Source organism: Perissodus microlepis, chromosome 11, assembly GCF_051167445.1.
Source record: "Perissodus microlepis isolate ML-2025 ecotype Zambia chromosome 11, ASM5116744v1, whole genome shotgun sequence".
Taxonomy (NCBI): domain Eukaryota; kingdom Metazoa; phylum Chordata; class Actinopteri; order Cichliformes; family Cichlidae; genus Perissodus; species Perissodus microlepis.
In genome coordinates this window covers 34,020,962-34,040,534 of record NC_140471.1, presented here as the reverse complement: position 1 = coordinate 34,040,534, position 19,573 = coordinate 34,020,962, and the positions used below count along the sequence as shown (strand labels likewise).

The following is a 19,573-nucleotide window of genomic DNA, read 5'->3' as shown; positions in this document are numbered from 1 at the left end:
CAATAAGACACCTATTGTCTGTCTGTGCTGCTGGAAAGGTAAAATCCAGACACAGCAAAGATGTCACATGTAAAAGCTTAAGGTTAAATGATATAATGGCTGCATATCAATGGAAAATGCAACAAAGGATAATTAAGAAGTGTTCACAATGTCACCTGTCTCCTCTTTTTTTGTTTGACAGAAACTTGGCATCAAACTCTCTGGAGCACATCAGCTGGAAGGTGTTTCATTTTCTGCCTCTGCTTAACCTGTGAGTCTATTTAGAATTTAGAGTAAGAATACTCTCTGTCATCTAAACCATTTTAAATTTGTGTTAGCTAGCGTGGTAATAAAAATGTAATAATTTTCAAAGGTACAACTTGGGTAAGCATCTGTTCTGCAGCAGCAGACCACATGAAAAAGTATGGCCATTAGTGCCAACACATGATGAAGCTTTGTGGTTACCCTCATAGTTGACCTCAGCTCTCCATCCACACAGTGTGCATACAGTGAGTTGGTCGCATTACCTTCACAGAATTGCTCTACAAGCTTTAAGTTACCCAAGTTGAATTTTCTGGATAAAAATAGAGTGCATTTGGAAGAAAACTTGACTGCACCAGGCGCAAGAACCTGCAGCTGGATGGCTTTGAAAGTGTGACAATTGCAGAGACAGAGAAGGAGAGCGCAATCTTTGGAGTTTTGATTATACTTTGCACCAGAAACTCATATTTCAGAAGTCAGAATGTGTGTTTTATCCAGCCTTCGTATATCTGTTTTCCACTGACTGAGTGCTGGAGCTGATGCAGGGGCTGTTCTACGGTGGTTCCTCTTCAACACCAGCCTGCAATTGGAAACATTTTTCTGTTACAGAAAGCAAAAAACTGCTTTTTGCTGGAAAGTCACTGGAACTGGTTCAGGAAGAAAGAGTTACTGGTGGTAAAGCTGTTGATTCTGTTCATCTGGACGTCGAGTTTTCAGTGGGTTAAACGTTTCATAACTAATCCAAGTGACTTCTTCACATCATGTTTGCATCAAGACAATTTCATTTTGACTCATTAGTTTAAATTCATTTAGTTTCTAGACTAGATATTCTTATTTCACTTAGTTTTTATAATTTGAAAATAGTTTTCGTTTTTTATTTAGTTTCAGTGTTAGTTTTAGCCCTTTAAATTATTATTTCTTATTTTTGGAGGGCATACAGGTGTAAAATGAGTTCATTTATGGATTTCACCCACTTTACTTAAAGATGGGCTGCAAGTGAGCTGGTCACTCCTGAACTAGCAACTGCCCAGTATAATATGGTCATGTGACCAGCATTTCAGGCCACAGTGACCTCATGGCCCAGTGCTGTTCCTGCTGTTTCTGTTTCTGGTGAGAACTTTGGTCAGTTATACTTTTGCTGTTAGCTTTTAGCTCAGGGGTGGCTGTAACCCAGGTGGTAGAGCGGTTCATCTACTGATCTGAAGGTTTGTGGTTTGATTCCTGGCTTCCCCTAGTCTGCATGCCAAATATCCTTGGGCAAGATACTAACCCCAAATTGCTCTCCGATGCATCCATCGGAGTATGAATGTGTGTGAATGTCAGTTAGAAAGCACCTAGGAAAAATGTGCTTGTGCGAATGGGTGAATGCACAAGTTGTATAAAGCGCTTTGAGTGCTCAGAAGAGTAGAAAAGCCCTATATAAGAATCAGTCCATTTACCATAGCTTTTTCTAGCCCAAGGACAGAGGTGTTATTCAGCATGAAACTAAACTAACCTGGGAAACAGTCTTTGTGCTACATCTATAACTACACATCCTTAATTGTTGATTCAATTCAGAGGTAAACATATTTAGATATTGTAAAGTTAACTGCTTCTTTTCTAAATTGTCGTATTCTTTCAGCAAAACCTTACCGCTCATGTAGTTTGTAAGGTTCCTGAAAGTATAGAAGCTTGTCTGTACGGTTATTTTCTAATTAAAGATAATTCTTCAAGGATTTATATCAATTATTTTATACATTCCTTGTCATGCACTCGTATTAGAAGCTTTCAAATGAAACACTTTGAGGGTATTTGTATATAACAGTGAGTTAAAACTGTTTGCATGAGGACAGAACGTGTTTTTGATTCATGTCTAATAATTTCAAGTCATTGTTTGTTGGTTTCTCTTTTCAGCGTTTTGAGAGACAACCCTCTCATTTGCTCATGTGAGCTCTACTGGCTGAAGCAGTGGCAAGAACGCGGTGACCTGGATAACCAAATGTTGTCTTGCTTGTCTGATGGCGAGAAAATATCCCTTTTCAATTTGATGATAGAAAACTGCAGTGAGTATGCGTTTCATTGTTTCTTGTTGAGAAAGCTGTAAAAGGTTTGACACCAGTCAGTTGTTATGATTTAACACAAGCCAACAGGTTTTATGACATTACCAGTAGTTTATTGGCAAGTCATGCTACACGTGTGCTGGTTGCACACGTGAGATCTGGTCAAAGGGTTGGGTTTTTGTTTTTTTAAAAAATAATGTTCTCACCTCATGCGCAGTTAAACCCTGTTTGCCAAAGCGAACCTCAGGCTTCAGATTGTTCTAAATGTTCGATTTTCAATATTTTTCTCCGTCCTTCTGCCTGAGCTCACACGACTCTGATTTCCTTGTATGCTCTGGCTCTGCCATAGATTTTAAATAAAAGATGGACTTAGCCACAGTGATGTCACCCAGTGGCTTCTAAACTCTGCATTTTGAAGCATCCACTTAACTTTATGGCCGTCACAAGTCACCATATTGCACAAGAGGATGAAGTTATATAGACTTTATGAGCACATTGCACAGCTACACAGTCCTGCTAAGTAACAGTAACTATTAACACTTCTTTCAATAAAGCTGAAACAAAAGCTTAAAAAATCAGACTCGCTGCCATAAAAACAAGGAGATGCTTGCATGTATTTATGTTTTATATCCTTTTTAAAAAGCTACTTTTATTCCTTCCCAGTTGGGAGGTTGGGAGTCACCTTACTACCATGACAAATATAGACTCTTAATCCTAATCTTATTGGATAGTCTGTACATCACTATTATCAGTCGCTATTCTTTGGTAATTACATAAATAAGTAGAGCATAAAAAAGTTGTATAGTTGCCTGTGAGAATCAAAGTGCTCAGGCTGATAAAGGTAAGCCTCTACTTAGTCAAATGGGTCAGTTATTAAAAATGTAGACTTAAATAACTGTTTGTGGTTTGCCTAAAAATCTTTATTAGTGCTGTGAATTGGGGTTTCTAACTATGGGAGTCTATAGCGATCGTCTAGATTTTGGAGCCAGTCTCAAGTGGCCACGCGAGGAACTGCACTTCTTGGCACTTGAGCCCCAAATTTTGCTTCTTGTGCTGTGTGTGAGATGAGGAGGAAGCCAGGCGAGGAGCAGCCAGTCAGAAGAAATTGGACTTTTTATGAGGTTGAACACCAGTCGAGATGTGCTGTATGTGAGAGCCAACACAGTCAGATCACACATAAAACAGTCTTTAACTGCACGCTTACTAGTAAAAGTGTACTGTCTCATTGTGCCAGTATAATAGGGTAGCCTTTTAGAGCGAGTAAGAAGCACCCTTGCCTAATCCAGTATTTCTGAGAAGTGAGAATGTTTCTTAGAGAGCGTCTCTCCCGTGGACTACATGTGAGAAAGGTCAACTCTTCTCCAACCTGATTCTTCAGAAATTCTCCACAATTCATGTGTGAAAATGACACAAGATAAAAAGCATGTTTTAAATATGTGAATAACGCGAGGCTCAAGTGGAGCCCCTTAAAAGTTGCAGAGCTGGAAATGCGCAGCCTGTAACACGACTTATGGATTTTTCTTTTGGGCAGAAGTTGAAAATGTAAGAACTTGTTTCATTTGTATTTGTTAAACCACATGTGGTGGAGATTTATTTTGTAAAGTTCATCAGATCGGGGCGATCATGGCTCAAAGAGTTGGCAGTTCATCTCGTAACCGGAAGGTTGCCGGTTCGAGCCCCGGCTCGGACAGTCTCGATCGTTGTGTCCTTGGGCAAGACACTTCACCTGCTGGTGATGACCAGATGGCGCGATATGGCAGCCTCGCTTCTGCAGCTGTGGCTACAACTGTAGCTGCCTCCACCAGTGTGTAAATGTGAGAGTGAATGAATAGTGGAATTGTACAATGCTTTGAGGGCCCCGAAAAGCACTATATAAATGCAATCCATTATTATTATATTTTCTTATCATGTTTTGTAAACAGTATTTGAAATAATGCATCTACTTCAAATTGTCTTGAAAAATAATATGTTTTTGTTCCTATTCAGGATATAAAAGGCTTCAAAAAAGCAGGTACACCAAAATGTGGGGAAGAAATTGGCTCAACATTGTTGCTCTAATCACATACAGCAGGAACTTCTTGTTGCCAGGAAACATATGAGAGATTTTGTCCCTGTGCTGTTTTTCTAAAGAGCTTTGAAAAAAAAAGGAGTTCAACTCTATACTTAGTTGCACCATCACAACAGCAACCTGTGTTTATTGCTATGTACTCTCATGCTGTCTGTCCTGCACTCTCAGGCCTGCCTGAGGTGAAGATTACCGCCTCACAGGATAAGATTCTGGAAGGAGGCAACCTTACATTCGTATGTGAGGTGGAAGGAAGTCCCACTCTCACCGTGAGATGGCAGACCGAGGCCCTCCACTCTCACTTTTTTACCAAGGTAGCTGAGAATTTTCAGCATGTGCTCAACAAATACAAAATTAGTTTTTCTTTGTTTTTTTAGGATGTCATAGTTTTTCCTCTTCCTATGATCCCCGATGGACTGGATGATGCTCAGATCAGAGCTCTGTGTTATGAAAATTGACTTTCTATTAGTTTTTTTTATTAAATTTAAAAAGAAATTTTTAAATTTAGTCTCTCTCCCCAACCAGACGCGGCAGATGCCCGCCCCTCCCTGAGCCTGGTTCTGCCAGAGGTTTCTTCCTGTTAAAGGGGAGTTTATCCTTCCCACTGTTGCCAAAGTGCTTGCTCATAGGGGGTCATCTGATTGTTGGGTTTTTCTCTGTACGGTCTACCTTGAGGTAATTGCTGTATCATTGTAGTCAGGGTTTTTACATTGTGGTGCCATTTCTGATCTGCTGTAAAGCTCTTTAGATCAGCTACATTGAGCCTAAAGTGACATAAATCACCTTCAAATGCGGCTCTCTAATCTATTGATCCGTACTAGAGTAAATTGGGTCTCATTTCATTGTTGTAACACGTATACCTCCAAGCGATGTATTTGTAGTTAAACACCTTGTCTGTGTGTGCCGGCGGTAGCTGCAGGAGAGCAGAGACTCTGGGCTGGAGCTGGTCCTTTACCTCACCAACGTTTCCTCCAAGGACAACCTACACAACCTGACTTGCGAGGCCGAGAACCAAGCTGGGCCAGGGGAGAGGATGGTGCAATTGGACATTGAGTGTAAGTGCCTGCAAAATAAAACCGAGCTCTTGAAAGCTCACAGGCTCAATACAAATCGTCGGGCTTAATGGAGGTTAGGGCGAGAGCACACTGGGGCCATTTTCTAGTGCAGGCAGGGTGGACAGCCAGAGAAAGGGAAAAACGCACTGCACTGATTTCTTCTAAATGCCCCTTCTACAAATACGAGTATGTACCCACCATGCTTCTAATGGAGCTCTCTGTCACCTGCCACTCACTCTGCCGACTGGTGAGAAGTGTTAAAATAGTATACGTGAACTGCAGTGGGTATGGCTTGCTTTTTAATGCAGGGATACAATGAGAGGACAAAAGAAAGTGAACTCACCTCACCTTGCTCTTAAAGAACTCCTTCACCTCATGTACTTTTAAATTACACTTGCAGCTTGACCCTGGAGGTTTACTGTTGTTTTCTCCTTTCGGATGCATTAGTGCATCTGGAAGTTGAACAATGAGGAATGACAGCACCCAGCGGTCCCACTGAAGACAGAGTCAGATGCATTAGTGATACATTACTGACAATACTACCCAAACAATATCATATATCACCAACTCAGTGACACTCATTAGAAAATAAAGCCAAAAAGAGCAGGGGCGCCAATCAGCTGAGGCCAAATGCACAAGCATCAAGGGACAGATAATGAACATCAGGAAAATGGGGCTGATAACCCGTGCTAAGATCTGATTTGAGCCTGTGCTAATGGACTTTTCCCTCCTACACCGGAAAACCGCTTCATCCGCAGTGATTGGCAGTCTGTAAATGCGTTAGTGCAGCTAATCTATCAACATCGGCCCCCCTGGTGGACGGACACTCGTTAACCGCTAGCCCTTTAATTATTCTTAATTACCTCCCAGAACAGTGGGTGTTTACTGCTGAGTGGCTCTCTGTGCCATTGATTCATGGTACTCGTGTGGCTTCCCTTTCATATAAAAGAGCTTTTCTAAATTATGCTTTTTTTTTTAACTTTAAGTCTGAAAAGGTGAAAGCAAATCATCATTTTTGTCAACATCTACTGTCCCAAAAGATGGTGTTTTGCCTGCAAAGCATCCAGTTAGCACCGACTCTACCTGGACTGGGGCCAGAAATCATTTATTGTGTTTGCCATGTTTCAGAATGTTCATTGTATAATTCTGCAATGAAGTCTGAGAACTGGCAGGCTCATTAAACATAATTCTAGCCTTCCTTTTCACCCCTGCAGTGAAATTGCTTGTGTAAGATTAGCAGAGGTCGCTAATGGATGATTAGTTAAATGTGCTAAGTAGCACTAATTTTCACTCGGTGTAACAGACTTTAGCGAGCCCACGGTAAAGAGACGAATGCCTCGGTATCTCCTTAGCGCAGCACTTTCTGGGGTTGGGTCACGGGTTAAGAGCAGCAGAATGACTCATGCACATCAGGGGTCTCTGCAGTCGAGAGTTGTGTTCGATCTAAAGAAAGCCATTTCCTGTAACTTCATGTCCAGAAGAGCTTTCAGGTAGCATTTGTGGTCAGGGGCACGACAACGACCAGGATTTCATTATTCATAGCAGGTCAGCGCAGGTTTGCAGTGTAGATGGAGAGCATTGATTCTTGGAACGTCAGAGGCAACCTATAGAGTACTGACTGACCTGCTTTGTTATGTGTGAGTAAAATGCACATTCAGCATAAAATCAGGGCTGAGCATATATAATTATTATTTGATTGTAAGTGTATCTATGTGTAATTCGTGGGAGAACTTTTTTAGTATGGGCAAAGTTGCAAGCATAGACTGTATACAAAAGATGGACATGACCACAGGTCGAGTGTCTTGTTATTTTTTTAAGTCAGGGTTGGCTTTGATAACTTTGATTGATATGTTGCTTGCAATAATAAGACTTGAAACAAATGATTGAGACCTTAAACATGTCAGTAAAATGTTAATTTGGGTCATAATTTAAGTGAGCTGTAGACAAAATCTGACTTCCTGACTTTCATCCAGAGAAGTTCCCAATGAGGTAATTTCATTGGTTAATCTTTCCTGATTGATTGTTTTGCCTATGACAGAGTGTTTTAAGTCAGATGCAAAACCAGAGTCTTTATAGGTGTATTATATTATATTAGGACTATGTTGTATATATATATATATATAAGTGTTTAGCTGAAAGACTGGAAACGGGTGGAACCAACTAGTCAGATGCAGTAGAACTGAGCTAAGCTAACTGTCTGCACTACACAAACATGAGAATTGAGTCAATATTCTCATTGAACTCTTGCCAAAGATTTATTTCCCAGACTACCTTTTTTACTTTCTCAGTTGAATTTTTCTGTCTAAAAATACATTAAATCAAATCACCAGGACACCATAGACAGTTTGGAGCTCATCTTTTCTTTAGAAACTCATTTATGTCTGTGCTCTGCTACTTCACAAACTCAAAACTCTGTGTCTCCTCGCAGTTCCAGTCAGAATAATCTTCCTGAATAATGCTGTGCCGCAGCACCACTGGTGTTTTCCGTTTGCCGTGGACGGCAATCCCGAACCGAACATCACCTGGCTTTACAACGGCAAGAAATTAAACGAGACCAGATACATATACACGCAGCCCATCGTAGATTCAGGCGATGGATCGGAGAAGCACGGATGTCTCTTCCTTGACAAGCCAACCCACGTCAACAATGGCAACTACACTCTGATTGTGGAGAACAAACTGGGAAGAGATGAGGCCACCGCACTTGGGTTTTTCATGCACAACCCCTTTGACAATTTTGAGGGGGTAATTCCATGTGAGTTCCTGTTTTGCTACTCTAAACTAAACTACTCACTGATTACTAATTATCTCCTAGAGTCATGTCTCACTTGGCGCCATCTTGAAACATCTTGAAAGCCAACTCTGAGCACATTATTTGGCCAGTTATTTTGAGGCCTTATCCAAATGAGCTGGGACATAAAACCTGGATGTGTAGAATTATATGTTTTATTATTGATAAATGCCACTTTAAAAGTTTGCTGATATTATACCAAAATTGTAAAAGGTTCTAATTCTGCTTTAATATCTTTGTAATCACTTAAATGTTATTAATTAAAGTCATTAGAAGTTGTTCATCATCCTGTAATATCAACTATAGCTGCTGGGTTTCCCTATGGAAATCACATTAAATTAATTACCTACCAGAGATGAAAGAATTTGCAGACATCTTAAACATCACGTGTAGAATAAATATCTTTATTTCATCTCCAGGTTTTCTTTGCATTATAAGTCACTTTAAAAATCAATCAAGTGAACAGCGTATGTGCCCGTGCACTGCAGTGGAAACCACTGATTACCAGCCTGATTCCTAGATAGGGAACCAAGATGACCACCATCATCTAGAGAGGAGGCATCTACTCTTTCCTGGTGCCAACCTGCCACATATGCAGCTTTGTGTCTTTGGTTTAAGTTTGAAGGAAGAAGAAGGGCATGCCTTTTATTTTGAGCAGTTATGTTATTTATGGAGGTAACCTGCTATCATTTAATTTATTGTTTTGGCCTTGGCCTACCCTGACATTAATTTAAACTCCTGCTTTTGTGGCTCTGTGATCAATAAATACAACATATATTATCTTTAACAAGTGGTTCTTGTGGCTGCTGAGGGCAAGGGAGATGGATGCCTTTTATATTGTGTCTTGGCTGCCCGTTGATGGGGTGTAACAGTATGGCTGCCACTGGCAGCCATACTGGAAAAGCCTTCAGTCAGTTATTTGGACGGTTGGTCGCTGGGACATAGAAAACTGTATAGAATCACCACAAACTACACATGGAAGCCCCAGGAAGCTTACATGTGCAAAAATCTACATCTACCTACGTCTTTACTATGATTATCAACATCGGCTGCACAGATCACAGTTTAGCGACAGCCACGAGGCCTGTGGCATTTCATACGCCGAATGTGAGACATCAAATCCAAATGGAGAACGCAACATTGCATTCACAGGAGGGTGATGAAAATATATAATATATAAGAAATAATAATAGAAATAATATTTAGGAAAATCAAAAGAACTGGAAGAAAAGTTTTGTTCAAATTGTCCTGTTCAGACTTTATAGTCTTTATATATATCTATATCTATATATCTATATCTATATAGATAGATATAGATATATATCTATCTATATCTATATATCTATATCTATATCTATATAGATAGATATAGATAGATATATATGTTGAGACCCCTTTTCAAAGTACTACACCTTGTCCTCCAAGCCCTGAGTGGTGAAAGGTTACTATTTATATATAAGGTTACTATTTAAAAAAAAAATCATTGCATTTCATGACAATAAACACATTTTAATTGTTTAAATCTAAATTAGGAGTTGATCAGTTTGTTTTACACTGAAGTTTGCTTCATAGATTTGTAATGACAGTAATGTGCAGTCTTAATATGATTCAAAGTGACTTTGTCTTAGGTGCTTTATTGCAACTCTGTATTCTGTATTTAAAGGCACAGAAAAACAAATATATATACATAACTAACAATGCAACAAATGAAGAGCTTAATGAAAACAGAATGGAGAAAATGATATAAAGTGTTGATAAAGAGCAAAGGTATCATCTGGACTTCAGTGTGAGTGAATTATATAAACTGTATGATGATAGTACCAAGTTATGTGCTGGGAATTCATAGCAGTGCTCAAGGTGTGTTATTGCCCTTCAGTGTTAAAGTGATGAGGAGTGAAGAGGGAGCACATTAGATATCTGACAGAGACAATAATGTAGGTGTCACTTAAAACTAATTGATCATCACACTAGTTCTGGGGATTCTTTCTATGTCGTGAACTGAAAGGTGTCGACCTTACTGCATTGTGATTCAGTGCTTGATATGTAGAAATAGCCAAACTAAACAGAGTGAATGCACCGTGAGAAGTACATGTTGCATCATGGTACTCTGTGCTGTTTGCTCATAAATGTGTTTTGTGCTTTTCCCACATGCAAGACGTCGTGGGTCAAAGTAAGTGTTCAGTTGATTTTGAGTCTATCAAAAATCTCAGCATGTCCTTTGAACACTGAATGGAGATCTACATGTCATTTTATTTGTTGCTCTCACTCCTGCCCCGCAGGTCCTACAAACAAATCAGACATGGACGTCACAGAAAACCCGGAGAGTCGGATGTATTTGGTGCGTCTGTGCCAACGCTTCTCAATCCCAATGCAAAAGCAGCAGCTAATGAGTGTTAGTGACTGAAAATACAATGTTTGTTTGACAGGTGTATGTGGCCGTGGGTCTCGGTGTGTTTGCTTGCAAACTTCTGCTCATCATGGTTTTGGTTGTCTACAAATGTGGCCATCATTCCAAGTTTGGAATTCACAGTAAGTTATTTAAGTTTGACTGCAAGCTTGAAATTAGGCACGAAAGTTAAAGGAGAAGCCTGATGACACTCGTCTTTTAATTGGAACTGCAGTCACAGACAGTAATTAGCTCTAATTAGTCTAACGGCTATTTCCATAATAAGAATCTTAGCTCTGTCAAAAGATTAAAAAAATAACTTAATGGGGCTTTTAATGTTCACTACTTATTGTATATTAAGTCTGTTGCTTCATCGTGACTGGAGAAAGGTGAAAAAGGACTAGTTATGGTTTTAGTTATTCCCTAACCTGCCCGAGAAGCTGGGCATCTAACCCCAGGATATAAGAGCGATATCAGGCTTCTCACCTATTGTGACTGTATCGTGCATGAATGACAAATGTCAATAAATGATATGACTGGGACAACTTTTGTATTAAAAGGAGTTTGAGAGGACTGAGTGAGCTGCACCTCTGCAGCTGCCTGCCGCTCATCTGCCTGAGGTTAGCGGCAGACTTACACATGTGCCTTATGACAAGTCAGTGATATTCATTTCCGCTCAGAATTAGACTCCTTCCTACCACTTCAATCACCTGTAATTTGGTTTCTAAAGGTTGAAAACAGTTCCCAGATGGGTTGCAAGAGTTGTATTTCTTTCAGTAACAATGTGCTAAAAGGTTATTATGTTTCTTTTTTACTTATTGCAGAAACATGTTTTCATACTCGAACTTTTAGAGTCGAAGGGAGAAATGAAAGTAAAAGCTTTGGTAGGAAAACACTGACGTGCTAGAAAATAAATGAATTATGGAAGGAGGTAGGTTTATGCCTTGTTGGCATGCTGTCAGACATCCATCAAGAAAAAGTGACCACAAACATTACACAAACGGATTGTGGTCACATGAAGCACAGGCTTTAATCACATGGTTTTTCTATAATGGACAATAGTAGCTCTGTTTTATATATATTTTTGCATCTATGAAGATTGCATTCATTGCTTCCACCTGGACCCCCAACCAAACACTTTGTTCAGTTGTAACGGGAGAAAATTGTGCAGATTTTTAAAAGTAATATAGATGTATTAGAGTGAAAGGAATCTAAGGCTTTACATGATTTTTCTATGCGCGTCTCTGAAGAATGTATATGGAATAAGTCACAATCAAATGTTCTGCCAAGTAACTGTTTCAAATCACAGATGGTTCTGTCAGTCTCTTAAAAGGTAATGCACAGGAGAGACGCACTAATATAGGAATATAGGATTTCCACTGAGCTGTAACTTTGCTCGCAGGCAGCCACTGTGTCGGCTAAAGTGCCTTAATTATTGCACGAGAACGGCGGCAGAAACCTCCCCTGGCCACCGCCACGGGGTGAGGGCCATTAAAGAGGATGGCTGGATGGACAGATGGATGGCTGGATGGATGAATGGATGGATGCAGGAACACACACACACACACACACACACACACACACACACACACACACACACACACACACACACACACACCCTTCTCACTCTCAGAGTGCCTAAGTGGCCCTGATTGCCTAAGTGGACCCTGCTCCCTCTTTCCTTCCTTCCATCGCTTCTGTGCTCTCTTATTGTTGTTCCATTTTCTACCGTGTTGGACTCTGGGGGTTCTGTGGTTTGCCTTCCTAAGTGAGGTTTTACAATTTGGACCCCACTTGTTTGGCTTTTAATACGCACTATAGTCGGGGGTTGCTAACCGCCCAGGCTTCCTGTATGGTCATATTTTTTTCACTTCAGTGTGGCCTGATTGCTGCATGGTTGATGATGGTGATTATTAGAGCTTGTCATCATCTGTCACCATGGTACCAACAAATGCGCATCCAAGTTAGTAATAGTGAATGCCAGTTCCTCGAAAGGAAAAATGGGTTCTGAATTGCTTCTTTTGATGGCTGCTGCAATCACAGATGGTTGGAGACTGATTAGGTCTCATTTCTCTCATTTTTATTGGCTTTGCTCCGTTTCATTAGGATCATCAGTTCTGGGGAAGGAGGATGACCTGGCCGTGTCACTGCGCTTCATGAACTTTGGTACCAGCCCGCCTTCCTCCGATGAAGACTCTGGCTTGTCTAGCTTCGTAGAGAATCCACAGTACTTCTGCAGCGTAATCAAAGACAAAGACATGTGTGAGTGTTACTGCAGAGCCTTTCAGATGTTTGAATACACTCATGTTTCCCCAAAAACTGCATTTTGACACCTTGATTGTAGGTATTCATTTGCTTTTTCATTGGGAATGTTTCATTCACCATCAGTTCTTGCTGATGAACTTCTGTAATGTTTTATTTGAGTGTCACAGAAAAGTAAACAGAAGTGTTGAAGTGTAGTTTTACTGTGAGCAGGACATAGAGGCTTTTTTCTGATGAATCATATTTTATATTTGATATTTTTTAAGAACATCATAACTAGAGATGGACCGATCCGATATTACGTATCGGTATAACGTAGTCCAGAGCAGGTTATGTTCAATAGATTGACAGATATTACATAATCAATAAATCCTCTAGAAAATAGTGTTACAATCCTAAAAGATCTCCCACTGACAGTAAGAGCCTCTAAAGATTTTTAAATCTGTTTTTATTTATTCATTCCCTAAGGAAATTATGTAATTATTCTTACTTTTAGACCCGTAAACATCACCACGACTCTTCTTTGTTTATTTTTAATATCATAGTTTTATCTTTCTTTTTAAAATCTGCTGCTCTGCTTCCAGTCCATCAGTCACACTGGTGCGATGCTTCCAACACCAACCCTTTCATGTGAAGGTGCTCACTCATATGTTGGGAAACTCTGGGTTGACCTATTGAGTTGATAACCACTTTTGTTTGATTGCTTAGCCTGACCTACAATTCTCTGGATACCGTTTGGCTCTAAACACGTCTTGTACTTAAAGGCAGTAACGGACGACATGAGTAGCTACAGCAGTTTCGCCTTTAAGCTTAACCCTTTAGTGTCTGGACAGCAGCCACTACATTCTGTCAATGATCTCAAGTATGTGTACGTCTGAGGAGGCGAGTTGTTTGTGTTGTTTGTACATTTATGCAGTTTTGAAAAGGAAATTCCAAAATCACACCATGTGTATTTTGCATTGACATGATTGTACATCGCTAAGACTGGCTGTAGTTCAGACCGGGCTTAAATTTGTTCAAGGGGCTTATGTGAAGTCCAATTTAAAGACCAGTCTTAACAAAGGCCAACTTTGAAGTTAAGACCAGGCTTGGTAAAAACCAGTTGGTGGATACGTCACACTATCTGCATTATAGTTTAATGGAATCCCTCCACTACCAACCCAAAGACACGGACCACTTTTCATTTTAACACACCTGATTGAATTGTGCAGATTCTGAAATAAATCGAACTCAGTGTCACTTCTCCTTCGAGTGAATGCTCTCTACATTGTTTTGCTTTCAGTTTCTGCCACTCTCACCCTTCTACATTTATTTCACTGCCTTCCGTCGGCTGCACCAGCGAGCCTTAATTTTCCTGGTGATTATGCTGGATTATTTGGTGTCAGACAATGTTGAGACTAACAAAGGGCTTTGTGTTTTACTCAGACTTAAAATGTCTTTGTGAAAGTTTTCAGGATTTTGGATTATTACAAATTGCATTTAAATTTCATCCTGTCTCTCAAAAAAGGAGGATTTATGAAAATATTGTATGATATGCTTGAGGTGGATAATCTTTGGAATTTCTCCAGAATTCTTTTAAGTCATTAGTGTTTTTATGATCTCAGGTGTCCAGCATATTAAAAGGCAGGATATTGTTTTGAAGTGGGAGCTGGGGGAAGGAGCGTTTGGCAAAGTCTACCTGGCAGAGTGTGCAAACCTCAGCCCCGACAACGACAAGATGCTCGTAGCCATCAAGGTGAGTAGCTGCCAAAAAAAAATCCTCTCCGCCGTGAGGTCTGAGCAGTAGAGCAGAGCATGTTGAAGTGATTGACAAAACTACAACGCACAAAAAAGATTATTACTGCAGCATTTGGCTTTTAAACCTCATCCTGGTGCTTTTACACCTGATTAGCTTATTTAATACAATTGAGCGTAACATCAAGTTCCTTTTTTTTTCTATGCAAACGGTAAAATTCACTGTTCTCATATCACTGGCTTGCAGTTTGAGACTTTAGGACAATATCTGTGTGTCAGTCTGCTTTTTATGCTACGCTATGTTAAAAAAAAACAAAAACCCTAAAGTCCTCATTAAGGCTCTTAGCACTAACAAACATGACGCTACAGTGCACTTACAGTTAATACTCACATGCTGAAATTACATCCTGCGGTTTCAGAGAGTTGTTTTTGTTTAAGAACAGTCAGCTCATGTACTACGTGGCTCATGTTACAACAGGTTAATGCAAACCGCAGCGGATTAAAAAACGCGATGGTGAATATGGCTCGGCTCAGATTTATCATCCCATTAATCAGACGTATGCTTTTATAACACATCGTCAGTAATCTGAGGAGGGAAATTCGAGGCCCAGACAAAGAATGAAACTGTTTTTAAAATGTATGAACCAGACAGTCTCCTTTTATGCTCCACACTGTCTGTTGATTTGGAACTTTTGAAATTTTAAAAGGAAAAATTTACATTTTTATTTTTCTCCTGCACTAGCTTTGAACTGTGACACTAACTGTCACAGTTCAAAGTCATTTGTATTTGTGTATTTTGCTATAAATCCAACACTCTGCTTTTTATTTATTTATTCTTTTTTAATGCTTTTCTTTACCCCTGTCTAAAAGCCCAAACGCAGTCCCTGATCGGCTGTGGCAGGTGTCTGAATGACAGAAGCAGAGACGACTTTAGCCAACAAGAATAGCAAAACTAATTCATATGTCTGGGAACATTAACTTTAATTTTCTTTGTTTTTTTCTCCTTGCAAACAAAATATCAGATCAGCTGCTGGTCTGAGGGATCCACTCATGACATCACACAGAGCCAAGAACAGAAAAAACTGCCTCAAGTCTGATATGTTCGACCAAAAAATGAGGAAAACCATAAAGGGGTCATTTCAAATAATGAGTTAACGTTTTACTCTCTCAACCAGAATGAGGGCCTCTCATCAGAAACTTTTATTCATTTATTTATTTTTCTTTATGTGCAGAAGTATTATTCAGATATTTATTATAGTTCAATAAGTTAAAAATTAAATCTAAAAATGCATTTTTATAATGCCAGACAGATTGAACATCCTCATCTTTTTTCCACATTTTTCCTTCAGAGATTTTGGTGCCAAAATTATATCACACGACAGTTTCACAAATTTTCAAAATATTAAGTCTTCATATTCTCTCTCTCTCTCTCTCTCTCTCTACATATATATATATATGTAGAGAGAGAGAGAGAGGGAAAGAGAGAGAGAGAGTGTTGTTGTATTGTCATATTGTCTTTATAAAATAATTTACAAACAAAAATAAAAACAATAATAATTACATTTAAGTAAAGCCTCATTATTATGTCATAACAAATGAATACATTCAGTTGTTTGTCACATAAGTAAGTAACTAATATTATTTCCTTAGCTGTGTGATAAGGAGGCAGCTGTAACATCACAGTAAAGAAGACTCTGAATTTGAATACAGTGTTGTTCATTTTTGACCCCCCAAAAAAGCAGTAAATAAGGACCAGAGCTGCAGCTGAGTGCCTGGACAATTGTTTACTACAATATAGCTTCTAGTGTTAATGGAAAAGTACAATCTGCACGTATTCACAGACTCTGAAGGACGCAAATGAGTCCACCCGGCAGGACTTCCAGCGGGAGGCGGAGCTGCTGACGGTGCTCCAACACCAGCACATTGTGCGGTTCTACGGCGTCTGTACCGACGGAGAGCCGCTGGCCATGGTGTTTGAATACATGAGGCACGGAGACCTGAACCGCTTTCTTCGGTATGTAACAGTACAAACTCCACATCAGACCATGCCTGCTGAACAAAATGCTGATCCTTTCTGTGATCATAAAGTGTGTTGTAGATTTTCCCAACAAATATTAGCCTTTGAATATGTTCCTCGTCTGTGTGGCTCAGAAAAAGTACTGGATGAAAGGCAGTAGAGGCGGCAACAAAAGAAGTTATTACAAACACCTCATTGCCTTTTTTCACAGCAGACTCGTCAGAAGCCCCGAAAATCTCAGTAAGAAAGTGTCTCAGCGAGCCATCAAAGTGTGACAGTGTTACAGTAGCAACACAAACAGAAGCAGATAAATATGATTCAGTCATCACTAAAGCTAAGATGAATAGCTGATTAATCAATTATTTGATTAAATAAATGTTTTCTCCTTGATTAATTGCTGCCATTTACAACTGCTAAAAGAAAAACTGTTTTTGGCTGTGACATGTGAATGTTTGCTGATTTGTTCGGCTGATTTACTGCATTTGGAAGGTTTGTAGGTTTTTTCACATGTTGCTATTTTTCAGACTCATTTGATGCTTGATTCAGCTTTTAGAATTATTTCATCTAAACTTCATAAAAGACTAAGAGAGTACTCATACCCTCCCATTAGTACTTGGATAAAGCAGTTTGTCATTGAATTTATCAGGAGATCAGAGTTGCCCTTGTGCAGGAATAATCATTGAGGTGAATAGTATGAAATATTGTTACATTTATTTGTTTTTTTTACTAATTTCACTTGATATCAAAGAGAACTCTACTCCCCCAGAGTTTCATAAGCTCTCTCACATTGTCTCTCCAGATAAGGAAAGACTTTATGTGTACACACTGTCTACACTGTGCTGATGCTGCACATCATAGAGCCAAAACACCCAGAAACATTAGCAGGCAGAGGTCATCACTGTCCCAACGGTTTCACTGGGACTAGTTTTTTATTTTCAGGCCTTCACATATATCGAGACCCTCCCAACATGCGGTAAAAACTGAAGCCTGCTTTGAACAATTCTGCAAATTTCGCACAACGTTTTGGAGGTTCCTGCTTTCCTTTTTGGGAGAATTGTCCAAGCTTTGCCAGGCAGCTCAGTGAGTTTTTGAGCAGAGATGCACAAGATGCTTCCGGCACACAAAACCACTTCTGTGTTTTTCTGACTGCTTTGGGGAAATGTAAATCTTCCGCTCAGCCTGAGAGTTTTCATTTGAGATTACTCTCTGTTTTTCCATCTTTACCTTTATCTTGTGTGGGCTGAATAGGTGAATACTTATATTATCCTGGTCTTGTTGCAGACAGAAACACTGTTAAGCTGCTTTCACTGTTTGACTGTAGGGATAGTGTTATTGAGCTCAGCTTTTGGCTTCCTCCGCATGTGCTGATGGGAAATGTGGCCACGTGGTTCAGTCTTTGTTTGATCAGACCGGAGGACTTGTTTTTTGTGGCGTGGAAGTCTTTTAGGTGCCTTGTAGGAAACTCCCAGCAGACTGTCAATTGTCTTTTAGTGAGGAAGGGCTTCCGTATGGCCATCTCTACCATAAAGCGGGGAGTAGAGGAGTGCTGCACTCTGGCTCATTCCATCTCCAAAAAGAGAAACGTCCTCCAAACTTCCTCCATTTGAGAATTACTTAAGGAGTATCCTGTTTTTTGGGGGGCCGCAGTTTGAAACCTTACAGCATCTGTTCTTTTCCTAATTATGCCCATTAAATTCAGTCAGGCACAGGTGGAGTAAAGTTGTGCAAGTAGGAACACTGATAGAAGCAGGATGCACCACACTCAGTTTTGAGTATCATAACAAAACGTCTGAATATTTCTCTAAATGCTGTGTTTGAGTCCAAAGTAGTAACACCGACTTTCACCTGGTGCTGCCTGTTATGGTCATGTGGAGACTCACAAGAAAGAAATGAACTTTATCATTTTCAGGATATAAAAAATGTGGAAAAGTTAAAATGTTCTGAAGAACATTTGTTAATGTACTGAATAGAGATGGCACGATACCACTTTTTTATGTCCGATACCGATATCATAAATTTGGATATCTGCCGATACCGATATGAATCCGATACAGTGTTTTTTAATCAATAAAACTGTTTTTTTTTTTATATCTTGCTGCATTTTGTATAAGTTCATACTCAAGTTTAAATAAACAACAACACTAAAGCTATTCTGTTATACCTGTATGTAAAAAATACACTGCACCCAAAATAATTCATAGTTCAGCAAAACTGATCAATCTAATAAACTTAAACCTGCACCATCCTTCCTATTCTGGTATTTTAAAGAGTACTTAGCAGAAATATTAAGCAACCTAACTAATAGGGTTGCAAACTCCCAGCAAAAAAAAATAAGGAACCACCCCCCCACCCTCCACCTCATGATGCTTAATCGATGTAATCAACTTTAATTTGATGCAGTGTGAAAGAAATGCACAGAAATAAATTATTTTTCAAGAATAATTAAATAGATTCAACATCTTTCTTCAACAGAATTGCAGACTGCACAGATGGTATCTTCCCAAAGGAAAAAGTACTATAGCTTACTAGGGTATATTAGACTTAACAGTTATATATACAGTAATGGACTTCTATACAGTTTACATAAGATTAAAACTTTGGGTGTAAGATTCGGATAATTAATTATTAAAAGCTAGACATTTTAAATGAGAATAAGAAAGAAAAGTATGTCTTTGTGCCCCCTTTTCCCTGTTCATGCCCTATCGGCCCCCCTGGCTAAACTTTGCTAGATCCGCCCCTGCACAGTTACAGCCGTCAGCTACGTAGAAAAAGATCCTGGTCTAAAAGTAATATTAAATAAATTCTAACAACAGCTTATCAAGCTTAATAGTGCTGCTGTTGTTCAGCCGCTGGTTTCCTCTTTCTGGTGCAAAGTGGGCCAAAAACAAAGAAGAGAGACGGACTCGCGACAGAAAAGCCGATCAGCTGATCATTGATCAGTTTCATGATTGAAGTAGCAGCAGGAGAGGGAGGGAGAGAGAAGA

General features: G+C 39.5%; 1 protein-coding gene across 1 annotated transcript in view; it reads left to right on the top strand.

Moving 5' to 3' along the window:
- The window catches only part of ntrk1 (neurotrophic tyrosine kinase, receptor, type 1), a 46,347-nt gene that overhangs the window by 11,490 nt on the left and 15,284 nt on the right, over window positions 1–19,573 (top strand). The window contains exons 4-14 of the mRNA XM_084944338.1: window positions 182–250; window positions 2,134–2,282; window positions 4,516–4,658; window positions 5,258–5,399; window positions 7,828–8,154; window positions 10,346–10,360; window positions 10,470–10,528; window positions 10,617–10,719; window positions 12,683–12,838; window positions 14,443–14,573; window positions 16,414–16,586. Of these exons, the coding sequence (XP_084800464.1) occupies window positions 182–250; window positions 2,134–2,282; window positions 4,516–4,658; window positions 5,258–5,399; window positions 7,828–8,154; window positions 10,346–10,360; window positions 10,470–10,528; window positions 10,617–10,719; window positions 12,683–12,838; window positions 14,443–14,573; window positions 16,414–16,586 (1,467 nt within the window). The remainder of the gene's footprint in view (window positions 1–181; window positions 251–2,133; window positions 2,283–4,515; window positions 4,659–5,257; window positions 5,400–7,827; window positions 8,155–10,345; window positions 10,361–10,469; window positions 10,529–10,616; window positions 10,720–12,682; window positions 12,839–14,442; window positions 14,574–16,413; window positions 16,587–19,573) is intronic.